Genomic DNA, 21,328 nt, shown 5'->3' on the forward strand with positions numbered 1-21,328 from the left:
AGAGGGGCATCTCCTGGAGCCCTCAGGCAGTCTTATCATAGCCTCCATTATGTTGACAGGAGGGACTGTCTGATAGAGCCCCGGTCTCCCTCTCACTGTCACCTCCAAGCCATTGTTGAAACCACGGTGCCAGCACAATTGCTCAGCTTGCGGGGCCGTAATGAAACCGCACATGTAAATAAACTTCTGAAAGCGCGTGAGAGTATTATCTCTTTCTGGGAGAACGTTTCATTTTGCCAGGGCCCGTTGTAGCTGGTTCCCCAAATAATGATAATGAAAATGTCTCCGTCTTTCTAATGTGGAATTCTGTAGCGGCATTCTCTGCTGCAATGAGATAGAAACAATATAACAAGCCATGGTATTATGCAGTTTAGTAGACTGCATCATACAATTCATTGTCAGCATGTGCACAAAGGCCTCATAATGAGATTTCAGTATTAAATATGCTTGCTGTCCAGAATCTGACAATACGTGTTTTTTTTTTATTCTCCTCTCAGTGAAGTTTGGATATTTCTTTCCTGTTAGGACATCCTCGATTCACGAATCACATGCACAGGGTTATTACCTTGTATTATTTTGTTGTTATTTCCGGAATTTTTGTGGCTCACTTTTAATAGAGCCAGTGTGATAGGCTATAGTAATAGGAGCATCAGCATATTGAATCTGTGCTGTTTGTTTTTCACGGCCTCAGTGGTTCTGTTTTATGGTCCTGGTTTGTAATTGATTATCATTTGGGATTGTCTGATGGATCACAGGCCGGGTAATATTTGGAATGATTGGACGGCTTTTTTAATTAGAAAGCAGTCAAGCAGGCCCATAAGCTAATGTCCAATCCTGCATTGATCCCTAACACGTATCAAAGGTTAGAGTAATTTATTACAGTGTTGATGGTGGTTATTAATATTAATCTGCAAAGCAGAAATCCTTAACGGGGTGACTTCTATTGCGTGAGGACGGCTTTACATGGGCAGAATAAGAAATGCATGTCTTTTAACAACAGTTAAAGAGGAAACTTATCCTTTCAAAACAAAGTGTAATTAAGTCTGTGTCCTTCTAGATTCTCCACTGTCTCTTCACCAGTTCTGTGGGGTTATTTGTTCTCACCCAGGGACTCAACAGTACATAGAGTCCTGCCCCCTTTCAAACCAATCTGGCTTGTGGCCGTGAGTAATATTGGGGATGAATTTCACATGTATCGATTGGAGAGGACCTGGCTGCCAGCACCACAGGCAGGCCAAATGAAACACGTCAACTCCTTTGCTGCTCCTTCTGATCCCTTGATTTCCCAGTGTCATCGGATTATTGACATATCCTGCCAGCCTACCGCAGGGCAGACCAGACACTTGCTCTTGTCAGCTAAGGCTGCAGCGGGTCTCCATCATGTTTGCCGTATCTGTCTTGTTTCCAGGTCATTTTCCCCTTCTCTCAGTCTGAATAATGCAGCTCCTAGGCTCAGTGGCAGTTCTCTCTGATGGAGTGGGCTGTAGAGGAGCCAAATAGAGCTGAGAGCAGTAGCACACCTGTCACAAGTCCATTCTCTGTCCTCTCTGACTGGATCAAGAGACTAGTATTTGATTCACACAGACCTATAGTATTTCATTTTCATTTAATACCACATGTCTACCTTACAAAAAACATATACACCATATTAGGCAGGGTGACTTAGGGGTTACGGACCTACTCAATGTGCAAGTCAGCTAAAATCAATACTGCTGACAAAAAAAAAATACTGACAATGAAATTTCAGTCAAATATCAAACATGTACTAAAATGGAACAGAGCCAACAGAAATCTGGGCTGTGAGCCTTTGACATGTAATAAAATCCTATAGTACTGAAAACAAGACCCATATGTCACTGTTTATGTTTGTAACAAGCGTACAATAAAATTAGTAATCTGATAACGTGGCATTGCAAGAGCTTTCAGACATCATGGCTGGCAATTTCTCCAGGCAAGGAGAATTCCCATCAATGGTTACATTGTAGACAGTGCAATTCAAGCTCCTACCTGTAAGTGTGTTCATTGTTGGCCCAAGTAAATGGCCATTCCTTTGCTTTGACACCATACTGCTTAAAAATCTGCTTCTATACCTGTGGCTTCCTTTATCAAACAATAAGCAGAATGATAATATAGTTGTTTTGGGGGGAGCAGCATTTAGGTTTTGCCTAGATAAACATCAAGTGTGATTCATGAAATGTGCATTTAATGACAAGAATTGACCCTTCACCCCATCTAGGTCTATCACTTTGTCTGAGTGCATCTAGCACTTAATTTCTGAAAAATCCAGGGATCTGGGCTTCCAGGTTCTGGAAGGAGATTCCATGCATTAATAACTGCATGTGAGCAAAAGACATTACATTATTACCATTTAGCAGATGCCCTTATCCAGAGTAACTTTCTTGGGTTATATTTATCCATGTATACAGCTGGATATTTACTGAGGCAATTAACGGTTAGGTACCTTGCCCAAGGGTATAACAGCAGTACCCCAGCAGGGAATCAAACCAGCAACCTCTAGGTTGCCCTGCTCCTTTACACTATGCCACACGGCTGCTGAAGATCTCGTTGTATCAGTGCAAAATTTGCATCTCAACTAATTTCCACCTCTCGCCCTTTTGTCATAATGACAGAACACAGCTTTATATAGTTTCCCTAACTGATTTTATTAATGCATTTTCAAAATTCAGAAAGCTCGATCAACCCTCCCCTCCCTCTTGAGTCTCCTTCAGACAAGATTAAAGCGACTGACGACAATATGCACAAAACCCCCAGTATCTTGCCAGCAAAATCATAATAGGTCACTTTAAAATTGAGCAATGCGCAAAGATTATTTCTCTGTTTTGCTGAAAATGGTGCACAAAATGTCTTTGTAGGAACAATAAAATATTTCTATATTTCAGCCAATGATATTGCATAATGTAAATAGCAGAGTCAACAAGAAATGATGTAACACAACACCAGAGTACACAGTGTTCCACGAGGGAGCGGCTGTCTGTACTTCTTGCTCTGCTACAGAAATAATGGTAGGCATTATCTTGAGAGTGCACTTCGACATGATCATTGTTTATGTTATTCATAATCATTTTTATGTAGCGCTTTTTAACATGACCAATTATTCTGGAAATCTAAAATCAGTATCAGTACAATTACGTCCTATGTTGAATTTTAAAATGTTTGTAAAACTATGGTATAAAGCCAGTAACCTTTGCATATACAATTAGAGCAATGTGCTTTTGTAGAAAGATTTTATTTGCTGGTGCTTGGCCCTCATAATCATGATCATAATCAAAAATGGTATCCAGTAAATCCATTCTGTAAAAGTGACATGGCACTCAAACTTGGTATGGCTAGGGGTTTTATGGATGAGTATGGGAAAGGAAAACTAAATACAACTTCAGGCATTTAAAATGATGTTTTCCTGTCATCATAATTTCTCTGGGAACATTGTTTTGGGATAATTTTGTACCTTGAACTCAGTGTCATGAAACATATCATATCATGAGCTAAAGGTATTTGCCTGATGTATAATGTCTAACAATACTAAAAAGCCAGACCATACATGACACTAATGTAGTGACTGTTAAGAGGAATCCTCTCTGCTGCAGCTGTTCACTTGCATAGGAAAATGTGTGCATCAGGTATGGGGTGTTAATAGGTGCAAGAATGTTTCCAGGCCACATTCAGCTTTCAAGAATCATATGCCTGGCTACGTGCACGTGTACAGTTTTGGTTCAAAGTTGTGAGTATGCATGTAAATCAGGTCTTGGAACTCTGCAAAGCAAGATGACTGCAGAAAGATTTACAGAGGACAGGATGTTTGACTGGTTTTCTCAAATCCTCAAAATACTGCCTGACAATTGCAGAGCATGGAAATTCATACAATAAGCAGTGCCTGCTGTCTTTAACCCAAAGGAATACCAGCATTTTCAGTGACTTTTTGTAATATTTCAGTGTGTACAACTGTCATGAAATATCAATATAATTTGGTTTATTTTGAAAATCTGAAAATGCCAACTTACCCTACAATTGAGGTAACTGTGTGCTTACACTTCACATTGTACATGAGATAGGTAGTATGCGCCTCGTGTTTACAAGTATCATTTTTTTCTGGATTGGTTCAAGTGGTGCACTGATACCTCCCTCAAGGGTAAAGCAACAAAAGTAGCTCACCGAGGATTTGAAAAAGCCTACAGGTCAGTAATCCTGTGTTATAGTAAAACCCTCACACTGCTACCCTACTTACACCCTGCTTAAGCTTGCGGCGGTAATGTTTTATGGTCAGAATCTCACACGAGCTATTATTTTTCTCTGTTCATCCATCAAACATTAATTACCATCCTGGGATTTAACACCACTCGCGATGACAGAAAGTCACCCTGGATAATCTGCTGTAAATATTCAGGGCAAGGGGAGGGACTGAGGCTGAGACACCTCTTTATTGAACAAAAAAACTGGTTATTTGGCAGCAGATGATAACGCGATTTACGACGTCTCCACCGCGCGCTGGAGCAAGTCCTCCGACTGTCAGCGCAAATGATTAATTATCAATCATTTAATCTGTGCAGCTAATTGGTAAATAACCGTGCCCGGAGGGAGTGTTCCGAGGGAACGTGGCAAAGCCTGTAAATAGCAACTGGTGCTTTTGCCCGGGGGCAGTTCTGAGCCTGAGAGTGTGCCAGAGCCTGTCACTCTCTCCATAGACTTCACCTCATTCTTTCAGCCTCAACCTCGTGTCCGTTTTCGCTTCATACTCCCTGATAATGAATTTAGGGATGCTATGGTGTGCATTCAAATCCTAGAAAATTGAATACAGGGAGTGTATTGAGTACATGGAGGACTGTTGTATTCATGTAGGACAAGACGACACACAACAGTGTGTACTGTGAATTTGTGATCTCGCCAGCTCGTTACATGAGGCCTGTGTCTCTGCTCCAGCCTCCTGCAGTAGGATATGAATACACTAGCAGAGTGTGCACCCACCCACCCACTGTTTGGCATGTCTGGACCACATATGGGAAGACAGAGTCTCCCGCTGATCACACCACAGAGCCCTTTGCTGTAATGCTTTTCCGTTTAACAACACGCTACATCCACTTCTGCGTCTGTACAACAGATACCCACACCACATGCAGAACCACAGCAGAAGCATTAACCAATGACTCGGCAGAAACCGTCCCTAAATTGGTGTTAAGGGGTGAAGCTGCCTCCGCCTGCAATTAAAGTAATGACACAGGGAGCAAATCATTAACGAGCCATATGGAAGCACCCTCCCAGTCCTGCTGCAGGACTCCTGACCCACCAACTGGATTTTCTTTAGGTTTTCTGAGGGGACCCATTTGGAATTATCAACAAAGTGCTTTTTAATTGGCCATATGGCGCCCATATCTTTCCCATGTGGGCCGGAGATGCACAGAAATGAGCAGCTAATGAAGAGTGCAGGAGCTGGTGGTCAAACTTCTCCCTCCACTCCGACTTTAAGCGCTAACAGCTAACACTGAGGCACGGCCAGACCCCGGCAAACCTGACCCCTTCCAGTGGTGAGGGGTAAATTATTCAGAGCGTCCCGTGCTTACCAACACATTATTCATGTGGTGTTGTACGTGTTTATGAGATAGGGACCTTGTGTTTGTCGGTTCAAAATTAAAACAACAGCACTGGTACTAAAGGGGTCAAGGTTGAGACTGGAAAAATGGAGCAGGCCTAATTATTAATTAATGTTTTGGTGGAGGAGAAATACTAAGGGTTGCAAAGCTAGTTGTGCTTGGCGCGACGTCATATCCTTCAGATCCTCCTGTGCTGGTGTCTATTGATGAAAACAGATGGTGTTCATTGATTAGAACTCCTGTAACAGGAGTTACTCCTGTAACTCCATAACAAAATGTTTTTGGTGGACTGTTGTTGGTGGCTTTGATCTAAATATTGCGTTTGCTTTAATAAGGGGTGGCATGAACTGAGTGTGCACCGTATAGGGTCTAACGTCTACCAGAGCATTGTGGAGAACAATCAGTGATGAAAAGAGCAGCCTCTTCCACAGGGAGATGAGAGAGATGCAGACATACCAATAAGGAACAGACAGATACCAAGCACTTAACTTAATTCAGCCACATCAAATCGTGATTTCTTCAGATTTTCACTGAATTACTTTGACAACAATCACTGCTCTAATTCAGCTATGGGTAATGACAAATATCCCATTTTTCTTCAGCTGCGTGAATCATTTGCCTTACCTCACTTAATCAAGTTTGAGCAACAGATAGAAAAGTATGTCTCTAGCACTGTTGCTGACAAACACTTCACCTCCAGATTAGAATGTGTGGTATTCTGTTAAAAAATCAAACATGTTGAGAGCCTTTACTGTAGGTATTAATTATTGTATCTACAGTAACAGAATGACAAGCACTTGGAGAGAGGCAAGTGGCCAGGTGCACTTGTACAAACGCTGCCCAGGTAAGAGTGGAAGTGAATGGAACTGAGTTAGAGGAGACCATTAATGCCACAATGTGAGCAGAGAGAAGGCAACAAACATACAAGCATGAACTCGCTCACTCTCTCTCTCTCTCTCTCCCTCCTCTGTCTCTCTCTCTCTCTCACACACACACACACACACACACACACACACAAGACAAATGAAATCCATTAAAAAGAGTTGCCTCTGATTGGACTAGACCCTGCATCATTTTTGTTAGGTTTATAAACTGATAGGGTTATTTTCTACGAAACGAAATACTATGATTTTTAGGTGTTCCACTTTCTACACTGTTTCAAGTTGTTGCCCCTTTGCAACTTCTCATTACTAATTTTGCCTGAAAAGCCACAGTAAATAAACCAGATTGGGACATAAATTAGCCAAAGTACAGAAGTAGTAGTCATTTGTAAACTTAATAATGTGGCAATGCCATCAGCTAGAAAAAATACATGGCAATCACGTCGTCTATATTCCTAACTGGACCACAACAATGCCATACAGTGAAATCCACACGAATAACGAATAAACCAAGTGTGCCCCCTAGTGGTTAATTCCTAAATTTGTATTAAAGTAAGATTTGATAGACCACTTTTTGCCCCTGCGTCTCCCAAAGAAGCCAATGGGTCATATGCCAAAACACCTTCAAAATAAGAGATTCAGTCATCATCTATACAATATTAATATCTTGCAAATAAGTGCAGGTTGCGGAAGCGCTGGGAAGGAAATAAACTTGACTTACGATAGAAGACATATTCTGTGTAACTGGACCAGATCTTGTCCTCAGTATATTGATTGACAAAAGACGCTGTCACCGAGGAATTACAGGCAACCATCTGGAATCCACATTCTGACAGCATGTCAAAGGCTCTCTCCAGGTGTTTGAACTTGAGGTAAAACCGTGACGTGTATCGCTCGGGCGGCCTGTCCGGGTCGCGGCTCTCGTTCAGAGTCTCTCCGAAGACCTCTTTCGCTAAGGCAATCCTCCCGCAGATCAAAATTCTCGGAACCCGTCTGAACTTGGCATCCGTCTGGCTCTCTCTGCCCATGGTACACGAGCCCCTGTAACCGACAGTAATGAATCCGTACTTCCTGTTGGCTGGAACCAAAGACGACGGCGGACATGTCCTCTGGTCGCTGCCCTGGGAAGCGTCCTCTAAATCGCTGTGGAAATAGTCGTCCGGACTTTGTTTGATGTCGTCGGGGGTCAGGATTTTGACCAGTTCCGGCAACTGAAAGTATTCCGCCTCTCTCTTGAGTCTCCCTTTCTCTGGGAAGTGATCAGGCAGGACGACCTGCTTGTCTCGGAGGTAGTCCAACACGTACCGAAATAAAAACCCATCTCTGTCGATAAAGTAACGTCCCTTAGGGTCCCGCGCTAGGTCGTTGGTAGGATCTTTCTTGGTAGCAAATATTTTTCCCAGCAGTGAATTGGGGATGCTAATTAGGGTGGCATGGCGAGTATAATATACCTGCCCCCCAACATTGAGTTCCAAAACGTCGGGGAAAGAATTCTGAGCAGACTCTTGCTCCTTAGTCGGCGGGTAAGTCCTACAGTTCCCACTCAATGCCATCGTTTCAGTCATGCATACAAAAATCTTCTTGCCGGTAGCCTCGCACAAATATTTGCTGGTGGTGTAAAAAGTTTTTTCCTTGTTATTTTCCTTAGACGGGATAAAGCATCAGTGATTCATGTAGATTTTATATAGGTATATTTATGAAAATCAGACTCACTCCGCACGTTTCTCGCGCCCCCACTTTGGATTTTCGGTATTTTATGTATCCATTTACAGAGCGAAACACGCACGTACCCCTATGGAATATACGATATTTACATGCAAACCATCGTACTCGTCCAAGTTCATTTGAGGAATAACGCAATTAGTGAAGTGAGCAATAGTACATTCCAGGTTATTTCCAAATGTATTTCCACATGTGGAAAAATGATTGATGTATCAAATGTTTGCATCCTTAAAACACAGTGTCTTCACTCATTGCTGCCCCCGAAAAAAAAACATACGAATCAGTTTGAGAAATTGGGAGGCGGTCAAAATTAAACGTCTCAAGCCAGAAAATAACAAGTATAACGCCCAATATCGTATCGTCACAAACCGTATAGCACGATCCCACCTCTGTTAAGGAAAAACGTTTATCACATCGTTTCAAACCTAGGAAAAATCCCTAACTTACTTCAGCAGTCCATGGGGAATCGGCGTACTGGCGCACGGGTGGTGTATTTTCAACTTGTTCGGTACTGAAGTGTTTTCGCCAATCCTGAACGGTCCGAGATAACTTCAAAGGAACACAATTAATTAAGCTATATAGGAAATCGAAAATTACGTGACACTTCACCTGTCTCCATCGACTCTGGTCAACTTGACCTGTCCACGACCGTTGGCTTTTCCTCTTCCGCGGCTCGTATAATTTTTTTTTTCCAAGTTCGCCGAAGCTTGGATGAAACCGGCCAGTACGTGCGCACGCCGCTGAGCGAATAGCAGGGGCTGTTGAGGGAGCTGCAATGATGCTCCGGGTTGTACCGCGTAAAAGCGCTTCAGCTGATGTTGCTTCAGCGGTGCAGGGAGAAACCATCCTGGGGAATAAAGTCTTACATCATCTTAAAGGAAAATTCCATCTGTAAATGCATTACACCCTCGTGTTTACGTCTGCCTGATATGAGCTCCGTAAATAGAAGTCTTCTTGTAAAATAATAGCTTTAGAGGGAAAATGGTTATTAATAATGTTTATAGTTCCTAGTCTACCGTTCACTAAATCTAAATGTTGTACTTCGCAACCATATAATACCCTATTTTGTCGAGCAATTGTTTCGGTTTTAATATTAGAATAAGAGCTGGACTGAAATTGGGGGTCGTGTTATCAGTCTGGGAGACACATTTACATTTACATTTACATTTATTTATTTAGCAGACGCTTTTATCCAAAGCGACTTACAAAAGTGCATACAGCAAGTATAGCGACAGTACGGGGACAGGATGTGTACAGTTCCACAATGAGACAGTTCTCAGCTGAGAGCAGCGTCTGTTTGAGGACACAGTACTATTAGATTTGTACAATTACAGCACGACACGAAGACACACAGACACGAAGGCCATATAAGTTTTACCTACAAGTTATTTCCTACTACAACATCTGCTTTTACTTGAGCCGTTTAAGCATTCGTCTGTGCTCAATAGGCCTACTGTAATTAATTATAACTATAGTGAGGCCATGTGCACGAAGTATTCTGCTGTCAAACAGAACTGACCATGTGCTGATTTCAGGACCATGGACAGAAATTTTAAGAGCGGGAGCCTGTCATTTTGGGTAGAAGGTTCCTATAACAAATCAGCTTTAACTTCAATGAGGACATGTGTTCCAGGAACTTTATCTCAGTACATGCATAACAAAATCGTATCATTCTGTAATTTTATTAATCCAACTGGTGCATATGACATCAAAAATGCGCATAGACACACATTGCCATGTCCAAAGCATACAGAAACGGACAGTTTCATCACATTTTTTTTTTTTTTTTTTTGTTAAAAAAGCGTATCACTATTACCTGCCTATAGTTCACATTATAAAGAATATAGCCAGATGCTGCCAAATTCTGGCAGGCAGTAGTCTGGTTCCGTTGTAATTGTGTTATTATCCTGCTCTTTTTAGTGGCTTTCATTCACAAAGATGTCAACATTTCATAAATATGTATCAAACCATTTTGTATTTTTAAACATATTTGTCAAGAATGATTATTGATTATTATGATTAATGTTATTGTCACTGTTGGGAGAGTTATAGGAGTGGAACCTGATGTAATTTTGGTATGACTAATGAATGCCTATGATGGCTTAATGAACAGTCTGTCTGCACTTTCTCATAACGTTATGAAAAACTAACATTGATTAAAAAAAAATCAAAAACAAGAAATGAAATAGACATGTGTTTAGTGAAATAAAGGAGCACCACTGTTCCTTCTGCATTGGCTTTCAACAGATAAACAAACCCACTCCAACTTTTTAAGGTCTGATTCCCTTTGTCTTGGTGTATTAACAGTAGACATATGTCGCTGGTCAGACTTATAATTGTATTCAGTTTTGTAGAGTAAAATTATTTGCAAAGACACACTCTTTGCAAAATACATCAGGTTGTCAAAATACACATTGGAATATGATATCTTTCTTGTTAATTCTTTAATCTGAATTTTACCCATGTCTCCTGCAAACAAGACCATTCATTTACTCAAGATATCCAAGACATTCATTCTAAATAGAAGTTTTATTTGGTGCCTTCCAATGACACCAGGACAGCATCAGTGCCTTTTTAAATATCTTAATACCGCAAACTTGGTTATGAATGGATGCTCCTTCATTGTAAAACTGGTGCCAGTGGTTGATTTGGCATAGCCAGCTTTGAAGTGAGCATCAGAGATAGGAGCTGACTGAAATGTATGGTTAGATGATTGCTAGACCAGAATGACGCAGAAAAACAGGAGAAACACAGCACAAATACACAGACACATATATACATACTCATGTCCTCATGCACAGACACACATACACACACACACACACACGTGTGCACGCATGCACACGCACACACACACACACACACACACACACACACGTGTGCACGCATGCATGCTCACACGCACACACACACACACACACACACACACACACACACAGACACACACACACACACACACACACCACAAAATATATCACAAAATCATTAAGGGTACAGAAAGTTGCATGGTATCCCTTTCTGCACTATATACAAGAATTATCTTGTGTATGAGGAGCATGTTTGCTACAGAGGCATAATGGAAACCCTCTTCCTTGGATTTACTGTTACCAGGAGATCTTTCTCTGCCAATTAAAACAGGTGTTTGACGTTATTCACAAATTATAATAGCTTGTAGAGGCACTGGCAACAATTTAATGCTGGCTGGAACCTTTAACGTGAAGGTGAGGAGCAGACATAAGTGCTTTGCTGCAATGGAGGTTTGCATGGCAGACCAGAACTTCTAAAAATGTACTTCAGTGTCGTTGTTGCCATTCGACAATCGTATCTTCATTTTGCTTATTATATTCAATGTGATAGGTTGTGTCCTGCCGCAACAGTGGATTGTATTATATTTCACAGCTCTTAACTGTCTCTGTGAAATAGAACACATTTCATTGAGACTGACAATGAGCATTTAAAATGAGGAATAACATGATTTTACAAGCAAGTTAATTATGATATCTCGGGATTGCCAGTGACATTACTCAAACTGAGATATGGAGTTATGGAGCACAATAATACTTTAAAATGTGGCTGTACCGGGATATTTTTATGGACTTTGACACCTCATTTCACCTCTGAGGCATGGGGAAAAAGACTCCTGGCCCTGAGCTGAAGCAGAGCATTTATGACCCCTTCGCTGTTGTGCAGTGCATGCGTGACTTATGTGGAATTTTAAAAATGTACTGTATGTACTTTAAAATTTAATCCACTGGCCCCTCGCAAAAGCTGCTCAGCAACCACGCTGCCTCCACTTCTGATGTGTGATAGGCCTCAGTTGACTAACACACTGATTTTCACATAGCTGCTTGCATCTGTAACGTAAGAAACTTGCGGCAATTCTTGCAATTTTGACACTGGGGCATTAGACCTCATGACCTCTTTTGGGCCAAGGACTGAGATGCCTTTTATGATGTTAAGCTTTTTACTCTTTCTTGCGGAAAGGGGCTGCGTATCTGAATACTGAGTACTGTTTTCTTTTACAAAATCAGTGCGCAGAGTCTGCTGTTGCTTCTGTCTTGCTTCACATGATCTTATTGCAATTTTTATTTGACATGTTAGGAAAAAATATCATTTTAGTTTAATAAATAATTAAGCATTCATTCGGTGTTCCGATTAGTCATGGCTGGTTAGCAATACATGTATGCACGGAGGGTACGTCTGTAGGTCAGGCCAATGTTAGGGCCCGGCTACTTTTTGCATTGGGCCTATGAGTGATGAATACCACCACCTGTTCGTCCGTGTACTAATCTCATAATTTTTCCTGTGATGGTTGTATGGCATAAGGCTTGTTCTTCCTGCCAGTGGACAGCAAACATCAGTGGGCACGGTGTCAGAAAGCGTCTATGCCATGTGGCAGTCTAACCCTGAGTGAACCTTTCAGCGCTGATGGAGTATTGAACATCAGTATGTACACAATAACTGATGTATTTCTGCCAGCCACGGCATACTCACCATTCAGGAGCCCTCGCTCGGGAATCACAAATTTTAAACGCCGTTTCTTTGTGCTAGTTAATTACTACTGTATTGTTAGTCATTAACAAAGCAGCGTACGCAATATCTCAGCCCTCTTCATTCGATGGTGGGAAATAACCTGTCCTATTTCCAGGATTCAGGTCATTATGTCTCTTCATTTTCTGTCATTCTTTCTGTCTTCATCTTTCTGTCATTTCTTTTCGTGAGAGCGGAATATTCCGCATTGTATGCGCAGTGGTTTGTAAGTAGGCCACTGCTGTGATCATAAATAAATGCATGCTGTGTTTGCACATATTGCCGTCACAAAGCCATATGGATGGCTATGTTTTTCTGAATGTCTACAATGTGGTAGGGATGGGATCATAAATAAAGTTGTTCGAGAGAGCAGAGACATGCCAGTAATTGTTAGCTGCTGAGAACTTTTTTTTACTTTGTGATTGATTATCTCAGACATATTCACTGGCTGTATTAATTAAGACCACTTGTCCCATAATTTCTACTTTCTTTGTGTGATAACCTCACAGTTTAGTGCCAGCATCCCCCGTAGCTAAATTCCCTCCAAAGACGCGAAATTGGGCATCTGCTTAAAACACATATTCTCTTGGGTCCAGTTCCTCATAGTGGGGGACTCAAGAAAAAAATTCCCTTTCATAATCTGGTGAGAAAATGAGGTGTGAGACTGGCATCTTTTTTTAACTTCCACAGAATTAATTATTGTCCCTTAACAGCTGACAGCTTGTTGAGTTTCAGAAGTCATCTTTTCCATTTTGGCCAGGGTTCAAACACAACCATATATAGCACATAAATGTGTAAGTGTAAATCAAAGGGTTTTTTTAATTTCTTTCTTTCCCCTTTGCCATCCCCTCTTTCATTTGTCTCTGAGATCTGTGATTTAAATATTCATTAATATGGGCAGAGTGTCTTCATACAAGGTTTCATATGGACAACAAAGTGTCTCAGCTGTAATAGACCGGGCTGGCAATCACAGTGTGGCAGCGCTCAGCTTCATCATTAGGAATGCATGTTTTAAACAGGATTGAAATTATTTTCATATGCAAGGGCTATATCGGTTTGCCATGATGAAAATAATGCCATGTTCGTTTTTGTCCTGACTTTAAAATTGTAAAACGGTAATGTTCTGATGGCTTGGCTTTTCAAAAATCTGAAGTCCAGCCATGTTCACCCCTGGTAGGGTTATAAAATAATTCTATCTTTCCTCCCAGGTAGGCCGTATTGATGACAATGTATAAGGATAGACAGAGGATATCACCTTCCTGAATGCAGCACAGAGGGCATGCGTCAGGACCGAGCTCAGGTCTTCTGGTCACGAGGTAGACCCACAGTCTCTGTAATAGCCCCAAATGACAGCAAGACAGCTCTCAACCCCCTCATTAGGAATGCATGTCCTAGCCATGTGGGAAAGATTTTGACTTGACAAGCGCCAGCACCTGGCTCAGGGACACTGAGAGAGTGCCTTGCTGATAAGCAAGTGGCAGGATGACCTTCTTTATCACACGCTGCCGAGCCTGATAAAAAGTAACCAGGTAGATTGTATTTCCATTAGCAGGTGATAGTCAGCTGGGTGGCGATGCTGCCTCAAAGGACTTTGGGGCCGAGCACATCCCTCCAGCGCCGCGGAGGTGTCCCACTGTGCTTTGTCATTATCAATTCATCTGCCTGGCCGGTGCCATTATCCTGAATGACTTACAAAGCTCACACAGTATCTGTACACCCCACACCGACAATCTGTGCCCTCCAATACCAGATGTGCAGTAGTGGAAGTGATTTTGGGGTGGGTCTGCGGGTTTGTCCGCAAAGGCAACTAATAGATTTCAACCCTGGTGTGACTGAAACTGCCAAACTATAAAACCACACTGGGCAATCTTTCAGCATGAAGAAAGCTGCATTCCGTGCAGGCCATGTGGAGGACAAAAATGTCCATTGGCAAGGAAGGCATCTTAAGAACTACAACTGACACTACCGTATGGGGATTACAAAGTGGAACAAAAAGTCAAACAGGGCCTTTTTCAGTAGTGAAAGTGTTGCATTGCCTTTTACATACAATGCTCAAATGCCATGCCCTGTTCTGACCACTTCTCCATCTTAACACCCTTCCTCTCATCTGTCTCACCCTTATTCCATGCATGTAACAAGCATATGCACCTCAGCCCCAGAGCTCTGAGAAGACTACCAAGAACAGCATTCACACTGCATCACTGAACAGGATGTGTGGCTGATCATTGGATAGGTGGGCCCTGATTTCCCTCCCAGGATTACTGTTGGGAGACCCCTCCCATAGCCTACCACTGATTACCGTTCCTCCAGCCGCCTACACTAAAGGTCTCTGGATTTATGCAGCAAATTAAAGGTTATTTTCATTCATACTTAATTTGTCCTTATTTTGCTGTTTGTTTTATATTACAGGAGTTGTTGTAGTAGTAGCCTCAGAAAGCATAGACTTTCTCAGTGAGCAAAAGAGGTTAAAAGGAAGGATAACACTTGTGGCCATGAAGGCAATCAGAGACTGTGCCATTCCATTACAAGAAGGACTAGATTGAAACGGTGCAGATCCACTAAAAATGAGGCAACAGCCAGGACAGTATCACAATTTTCCATAGCCACAAGCTAATCTCCATCCCACAACTCAAGCTAACTATAGGACATACTCGGTTACACTTTAAGACTGAGGATTGTTTCTGATTCATAGACAAAATATGGCTGGATTTTCCATAGTAGAGGTGCTTTACATGAAAAGACTCTAACTTTGATTTTTTGATATCTTTAGATTTAACCAAATGGGCAGCCTCTTGCGAATGAAGCAATCTAGAGAGGTTGTAGTGATTAGCAGGAGATCTTATAAATAAGCAGGAACAAGCACATTTAAAGCTTTTAAAGCTAAGAGCAGCAGTTTGAAATCAGCCTGGTATTTTGCTGGTAGCCAGTGAAGCAATGCTATCATTAATTTATTCATGTATTTATTGATGCTTTTGCAGAGCTTTTTATACAGTTTGCAGGGAATCTATAGGCATGTCTGAGGCCCCTGATAGAATGGCATAATAGTCGTCTCATCCAGAGGTAGGGTGGACCTTTTGTTTTATTTTACTTTATTTTTCCTTTGCATCTTTCAGCTGCAGCTCTTAGAAAAATGGAAAGTCTATTTTTGGCGATGTTTCTAAATTCAGCAAAGGTTTTCTATCTTCTCTTATATCCTCTCTTCTATTTGTGTTGTGTTTAGATTTCAATCATTGATGTTTCTGAGTTGAATTTGAGTTGAGTCCTCAAGAGATGTGCTGTTATAACATGAAGCACTCGTGCTGAGGAGTTGGCAGGCACTCCTGGAGCTGGTCTGAGTGGGCACAGTTGCTGGTTAAAACCATGAAGTGCTTGTCCCTAAGCCAGCAGTTCTCTGGAATCAAGTAGCAGGCTGGTGTATGACTGGGTCCAGGAGTCCTGCTGGAACGAGATCTACAGCCCTGGGTGAGAACTATGCCATCCAGCTGAATTACAGAAGCGTGTCCAAATTTGCATTGCATTTTGCCGCACTTGTTTCTACTGTTTGATGCTCTGTGAAGTTTGGATTTATAGAGTTAAGATTTGCAGTCAGCGAACATTTTTGACCCAAAGGAAATAAACATGAGAGGAAAGTGTTAGATTATAAGTGTAAATGAAAAGAATCATCATTTCAGATTGAAGTTTATGAACAGGAGTCCTCAAAAAATTTTGGATTCTGAAATGCTGAAGCTCACCAGATTGCCATACTAAAATGGTTTAGGTTTGGTAACCCCACTTCTGGGAAATAAAAATTAAGAGCATAGATCTGTGGCTGGTGCTTTTCCATATGATCCACACTTTTTCTGACTAGTGTCTTCTGTACTACCATATGGCATTGGTATGATGGTCTGACATTGCTCATGACAAAACAGCTTGTATTTAGTTTCGTTTACTGAACTGTTTGGTCTTTGTGCATACAGTTCATGCTTCAATACATTCATACTTCACATCATCTCATGAAAAAAAAATCATTCAACATCCATGATGCATTTGTTTAATTCAGATTTAAGATCCAGACAATGAATAAATCCCCAGAAGCACCTAATCCCAGTAAGCATCCTATCAGTGCAGGATACAGCACGGCCTCTTTCCCGGTCTTATTGTCTATGAGCATAATGACAGATGCCTGTTCACCAGCAGCTGTGCAGGTTGAGTGCATTGGACACGTTCTGCAGTTCTCTCTCCAATCTGTTCCAGTGCTTGGCAGCGTAGGAGGGTGCATGTGGGTGTTTGTGTGTGTGTGTGTGGGGGGGGGGGGGGGGGGGGGGGATTATGGGCGGCTTCCGTTCTCAACTTAGTTGCTTTTTGTGTAACCTGAATGAGCTGTGCTCTTCCGCACTCTGAAACATTTGCAACATTTCAGTACTGAATAAGAATAAGAAAAATATTTATTTCTGTCATCTCCATCCCACTCCCTGTGCCAAGGTGTTGATCTTCTCTGTGGCACGGATTTGTGTGGGCTCTTTAGAACGCTGATTTTGACGCGGTAGTGGCCACGCTAGCCCTGTTAATTCAGTGCATTGTGTTGAAAAGGTGTTGCTAAGCACCAGCGCTGCCTCTGCCAGGGGAGCCGACATGGAGAATTCTAACGCTGGGGGATTTGTAGCTATCAGTACTAAAGGTGCCTTTTTTTCCTTCACTGAGTAATTTTCCTTTTGGTTGCCACCAAATGCTGCAGACATTTTCTGGGTTGCACCTGTAACGTGAGTTGAGCTCTGTGTGGAAATAGTTTTTTCCTTTTCTTTTGTGTTCCAGTGAGAAAATGTGTGCCATGTTTTGTAAGGTATTCACTGGCACATTACATCAGAGTCAGCCTGGAAGCACTGAGGCAACAGCACCACTCTGCTGTAGAATAGTTTTAGGATGCTGTTTATTTGCCATATTTATTTTAACTTGAATTAAGGTGAACTGCCCAAAAATATTAACACTGTTACAGTTAAGCCGCAGACTGGCTAATACGTTCATGAATGATTTTATGTGGAGAGTTGACTGAGCCTAAGATAAAATTTAAAAATGTGGCAGCTTTGAAGGTGTACTGTGTACATCATATCATAAAATGACAAAAACAGCATAAGTAAATAGCACACAGACAGGAATTTTAAAATGCAGTATTTGATGTCTAGTTAGAAGTAACCGAATGCGTCAGAGAAGCAGTGTGCAACTGAGCCTCTGTCAGGGTCTGGCCCTCATCATGTGGTTAGATGGCACCAGGGCTCTTTCTGCTGCTGAGGTGACAGAAGCACTGCCATCACCCTCTCAAAAGCTCTGCTGCGGGCCTGTGCTGGAATACTGGCCTCAACAAAGTCAAAGATGATCTACCTCTCATCAATGCAGATGTACTCTTCATCTTGTTATAGTGTACCCAGGATATACATATTTATATTGCGTTGCTCTAAACACATCATTGAAAGTGATACATAATGATGAAAATATGGCCTCCTCTCATATAATCTCTCTGTAATGAAACTATAAAGGAAAATTGAGGAAAAGGGAAACCTAATCTACTCATCTGCTCATCTGCTCCAGCAATAGTACAAGATTAAGCCAAACACTTGAGCGGAGCGCAATTATCTCTGCATAGCAATTCAGTGACCTAGATTTGCTGTATTCTCTGTCAGATTTCATCCTACTTTCATGTTGTAAAAAGGAAAGGAAGGCCATCTACTCGAAGCCTGCATATCCTGAGAGGTAAAATAATTTGGTAGTATATTTACCTGAGGGTGCACGCAATGTGAACCCTTGTCAGTGTAATGGATTTATTAACAGTTCAATAAAGAAAAAAGTACCTGATGTCTGGTATTAATTATCCCTTGTTTGTTTTTTTACACGTTTGTGTCGTGAATACTAATTTGATCGTGGAATGTTTGTCACCAAAAAGGTGTAAGGCTTTCCAGTCTGACTATACATACTATTTAACTTATCAGGTTGAGCATTTTGATTTTATATGCATTTCTGTGGGGCCGATAACTGGAAAGTAAGACAAGCCAATTAGTTACATGGTTAGCAAGCACTCTGACTCTATACTGCCTGCTGTTTACAAGGATCTTTAAGTGTTTTAAGGAGTTAAATATATATAATAATGCCATGTTAGCTACTTAGAATGTTTCATTTCTGTTGCATGAAGTTCTCAGTTTCTCCAATAACCAGATCAGTGTGAAAGGTTTTAGTAAATGGTGGCACTTCTCCATGTCTCCTATGAAACAAATTGTATTACCGTGATATGGCTGTTTATGAGTCCTCCTTAGCATAGCATGTGATGGCACACTGTAGATCACATTTTTTTGTGTGACCATAGAATAGATGGCAAGATTGGCATAAATTTTGTATGATGAAGCCACTTTACCCACTACTGAAAGAGTGTAGACTGCAAAACAAAAGGGCAAACTTAATGCTGAATGAATCAAACATAGAATCGGTTAAATCTAACATGCATAATACAACAAAAATGCTGTAGGTTCTTAACAAGCTGTCAGTAACTAAAAATAATCTTCTATCCTGTACAATTGGTAACCCCATTACCACAACCAAGTGTTTTTGTTCTCCATCTCCCATCCTCTTAAATTGTTTTCTTTTAACAATCTAGTGCAAAGTATTTTTCTTCTTCTTCAAATCTGGAATTTACACTCACCATTTCTGTGTTTGTTTCTTATAAGTATTAAGTTGCATTGTGTTTTTCAGGTTTATTTCATTTTATTTTATTTGTTTAAGGAAATTTTATGGGGGATGTCTTCAAAGAGGAATCACTGGGGTAAATAGGTTCATCCAGGTGGGAAAAGATTCATGGATATCAGGATAAATATACGACCACTGAAACAACAGTACATATATACATATACACCCATTAACGCTGTAGCAATTACTTGAGTAATTGGATCCATTAATCAACCAAACTGAACTGGCAGCTAGTTTTTCATTGAAATTGATATATACATTTGATGCGCACTGTTCATTTCACAAGGCAATGCCAGGCCGGTGAAGGTTTTTTCCACGTGACATTTAAGAGTCAGCTCTTCTGTTATTGAAATGTTATTGTCTCTTTTTTGTCTGTTTTTCTGTCACAGAGTTGGTAGCCATGTCAGTTAGCCAGGTCTATGCTCAGTTTTTTGTTTTCCCATGCTAACTTCTATAGCCAAGGCAGTTGCTGAATTAGACTAAATCAAACATTTTACCTTGAAAAGGTGGGCCTAACATTAGTTTTTATTTGATTTGCCATAGTAACACTATCACTCTGATCACTAAGACTCTAAGAAGCCAATTACTGCAGACATCAGACATCAGACTACAAATTTAACAAATATAATTTAAAATATTATAATTATTAAAAAAAAAAAACATAATGCAACATAAACTAGTATGGAGTTAAATGAAGAGCATCCATTTAAAATGAAAGCTTTCAGAATGAATTTCACTTTTATTCAGCATCTTTTATTTGATGTCCTTTGGCTTCTCATTACTAAAGGTCATCTTACAGCATGCAGACACAGCCCCTGATCACACTCATTGAGCTCCTCCTGCAGACCGATGGATCTCCTCCTCTCCATAAAACAACAGATCTTGTTCCTTGCATCACATTCCTTTGTAACAGATACCATTGACTGTCTACCTTTACGTCCCCCAAAAACTAATGAGACAGAATACCAACAGAGGTCTCTCGAATCAAAACGTTCAAGGGCACTCTGAAAATAATGGTGTTTGAATGAGCGGGCAATTTCACATCGACACTGGGAGATTTTGTAGGTGACTATCAAGTGTCATGCCTCGACCTCTCCCTGATTCAACAGCGTACAGAACACAAGAAGAAGGTGGTATTCAACAAAGGGGAACATCTGATTTTTACATAACAGAGCAAAGGTTTAAGCAGATTAGTAACATGAATCATTTGTAAGTGATAACGTGCATTTAAGAGGCCTGATAAAGACTTTACAGAAAGCTGTACATCGTATTACATAACCTTTTTCATCATTGGAAGGCCTAATCCTTTGCAGATCCTCAAAGGGGAAAAAATATATATATGTATATATATATATATATATATATATATATATATATATATATATATATATATAATTCCATAACATCCCAAATCACAATCACAGACAAGCATCCGTGCATGCTTTATCCACTGGTACAGTGTTCAGATATATGTCAGATGGGGACTAGTTTCCTCTTTCCACCTCTGAAAGAGTCACATTTAAATGATGTGATCTCACAAAGGAGCATAATCAAGGCAGGAATGTAACAACCTATGGGCAGACCATTTTAGCTTAATTGTTACTGTGAAAATAGGTCATGTCATCTTTTTTCCATTGTATGTTTTGCCTCTCTGATATTCCCAATTATTTTTGCCACATGGGACACAGGAATGTGCCTCAGTCATGTCTGAATATCATAGGCAGAGTTTGACATTTGCGCTGGGGGGGGGGCAAACATTTTTTAACTGACATCAGTACACATTCCAACTATTGTGTGGCATGTTACGTATATACATACAGTAACAGAAGACAATAGTGCCAAGCTTGCCATAAAGCCAAACAACACAGTGCATCAAATCAGTTT

General features: G+C 40.9%; 1 protein-coding gene across 1 annotated transcript in view; it reads right to left on the minus strand.

Moving 5' to 3' along the window:
• LOC118791387 (BTB/POZ domain-containing protein KCTD16-like) overlaps window positions 1–8,357 on the minus strand; it is a 55,754-nt gene extending 47,397 nt beyond the window's left edge. The window contains exon 1 of the mRNA XM_036548733.1: window positions 7,206–8,357. Coding sequence (XP_036404626.1) covers window positions 7,206–8,049 — 844 coding nt within the window. The 5' untranslated portion in view covers window positions 8,050–8,357. The remainder of the gene's footprint in view (window positions 1–7,205) is intronic.
• Window positions 8,358–21,328: the final 12,971 nt, after the last annotated feature.

Source organism: Megalops cyprinoides, chromosome 16, assembly GCF_013368585.1.
Source record: "Megalops cyprinoides isolate fMegCyp1 chromosome 16, fMegCyp1.pri, whole genome shotgun sequence".
Taxonomy (NCBI): Eukaryota; Metazoa; Chordata; class Actinopteri; order Elopiformes; family Megalopidae; genus Megalops; species Megalops cyprinoides.